Raw genomic sequence first — 1,371 nt, 5'->3', positions numbered from 1 at the left:
CACTTAGTCATCATTAAACTTATTTTATAGAAAATAAATATTTTATTAATTATTAAATATTAATAATTAAATTTAAATATTCAAATGGTGATAATAAAATGAGTTATATCAAAGTTGAATGTAGGCTTGAAGAGTCCTGGCTGTCTGTTTATTTAGGGAATCACTAGAATGTTAGTTATCTTCTCTCATTAGAGGAAGAGGTCTGTAGAACATCCCCAAGCATGCTAACTCTGTCTTAGAGTTGCTCACAGTGCAGGTAAGTACAGTGAGAAAGACAAAGGCCCAAGTACCGGAGATGTTCTTATCACGTTAGGTTAAATCTCACAGGTCTATTATACTTTTTGCTCTAAGTGTACATCTGCAAAACTTAGGAAATGACCAACCCCATTTATTACATACATGCATAACTATGAGAAAGGTAATAAAGTTGTTTCCATCACAGCTCATGCACATAGTAAGAAATCATATATTCCTTATTACAAATGTTACAAATATCTCCCAGAAAATTCTCATGTGCCCTGGACTCATCTCTAGCTGAGGCATCCACACCAGAGCTGTCTATATAGCAGGAGGCCATGCAAATAGGGCCTCCCTGTGCTGATAAAAAGAAGCCCAGTCCTGACCCTGCATCTCTGCAGAGGAGCCCAGCCCTGGATCCAGCTGCTCCAACTCGATGATGAGGACTAAACACAGACAGCTCACCATGGAGCTGGCACTGAGCTGGGTTTTCCTTGTTGCTGTTTTAAAAGGTGATTTATGCTGAACAAAAGATGCTGAGTGAGTGAGTGGACATGAGTGGGATAAACAGTGGACATGTGTGACAGTTTCCTGAGCAGGATGTTTCTGTGTTTGCAGGTGTCCAGGCTGAGGTGCAGCTGGTGGAGTCCGGGGGAGGCTTGGTGCAGCCGGGGGGGTCCCTGAAACTCTCCTGTGTGACTTCAGGATTCACCTTCAGTAACTACTGGATGCACTGGGTCCGTCAGGCTCCAGGAAAAGGGATGGAGTGGGTTGGGAGAATTAATGGGAATAGTGGAACTATAAACTACCCAGACTCTGTGAAGGGCCGATTCACCATCTCCAGAGACAACGCTAAGAACACGCTGTATCTGCAAATGAACAGCCTGAGAGCGGAGGACACGGCTGTGTATTACTGTACAACACACAGTGAGAGGGCATCCTCTCCAGTCCAAACAAAAACCTCTCTGCTGGGGAGTTCAGGGCCAGCAGGGGCGCTAGAGAGGCGGAGAGAACCACGAGTAGATTTAGAGGAAAGTAAAAGATTTTTTTCCTGTTCGGATCTAAAACTTCTTTTCTACATAATATTTATTTCTAGATATTCCTATTTCATATGTCTGTTTTTACTTCTCATGG

At 42.9% G+C, this 1,371-nt stretch overlaps 1 gene segment (V, D, J or C); it reads left to right on the top strand.

Moving 5' to 3' along the window:
• Positions 1-648: 648 nt before the first annotated feature.
• On the top strand, positions 649-1,164 carry LOC117284983 (the record flags this gene model as incomplete). The annotated part of the segment is given in 2 exon segments: positions 649-749; positions 856-1,164. Coding segments are annotated over 2 exon segments (385 nt in total), but the record flags the coding sequence as incomplete, so codon positions are not given.
• Positions 1,165-1,371: the final 207 nt, after the last annotated feature.

Source organism: Fukomys damarensis, unplaced genomic scaffold (genome assembly GCF_012274545.1).
Source record: "Fukomys damarensis isolate Sample0158 unplaced genomic scaffold, DMR_v1.0_HiC HiC_scaffold_69297, whole genome shotgun sequence".
Classification (NCBI taxonomy): Eukaryota; Metazoa; Chordata; class Mammalia; order Rodentia; family Bathyergidae; genus Fukomys; species Fukomys damarensis.
Note: the sequence above shows the minus strand (reverse complement) of the source record. Positions and strands in the feature narration are given on the sequence as shown.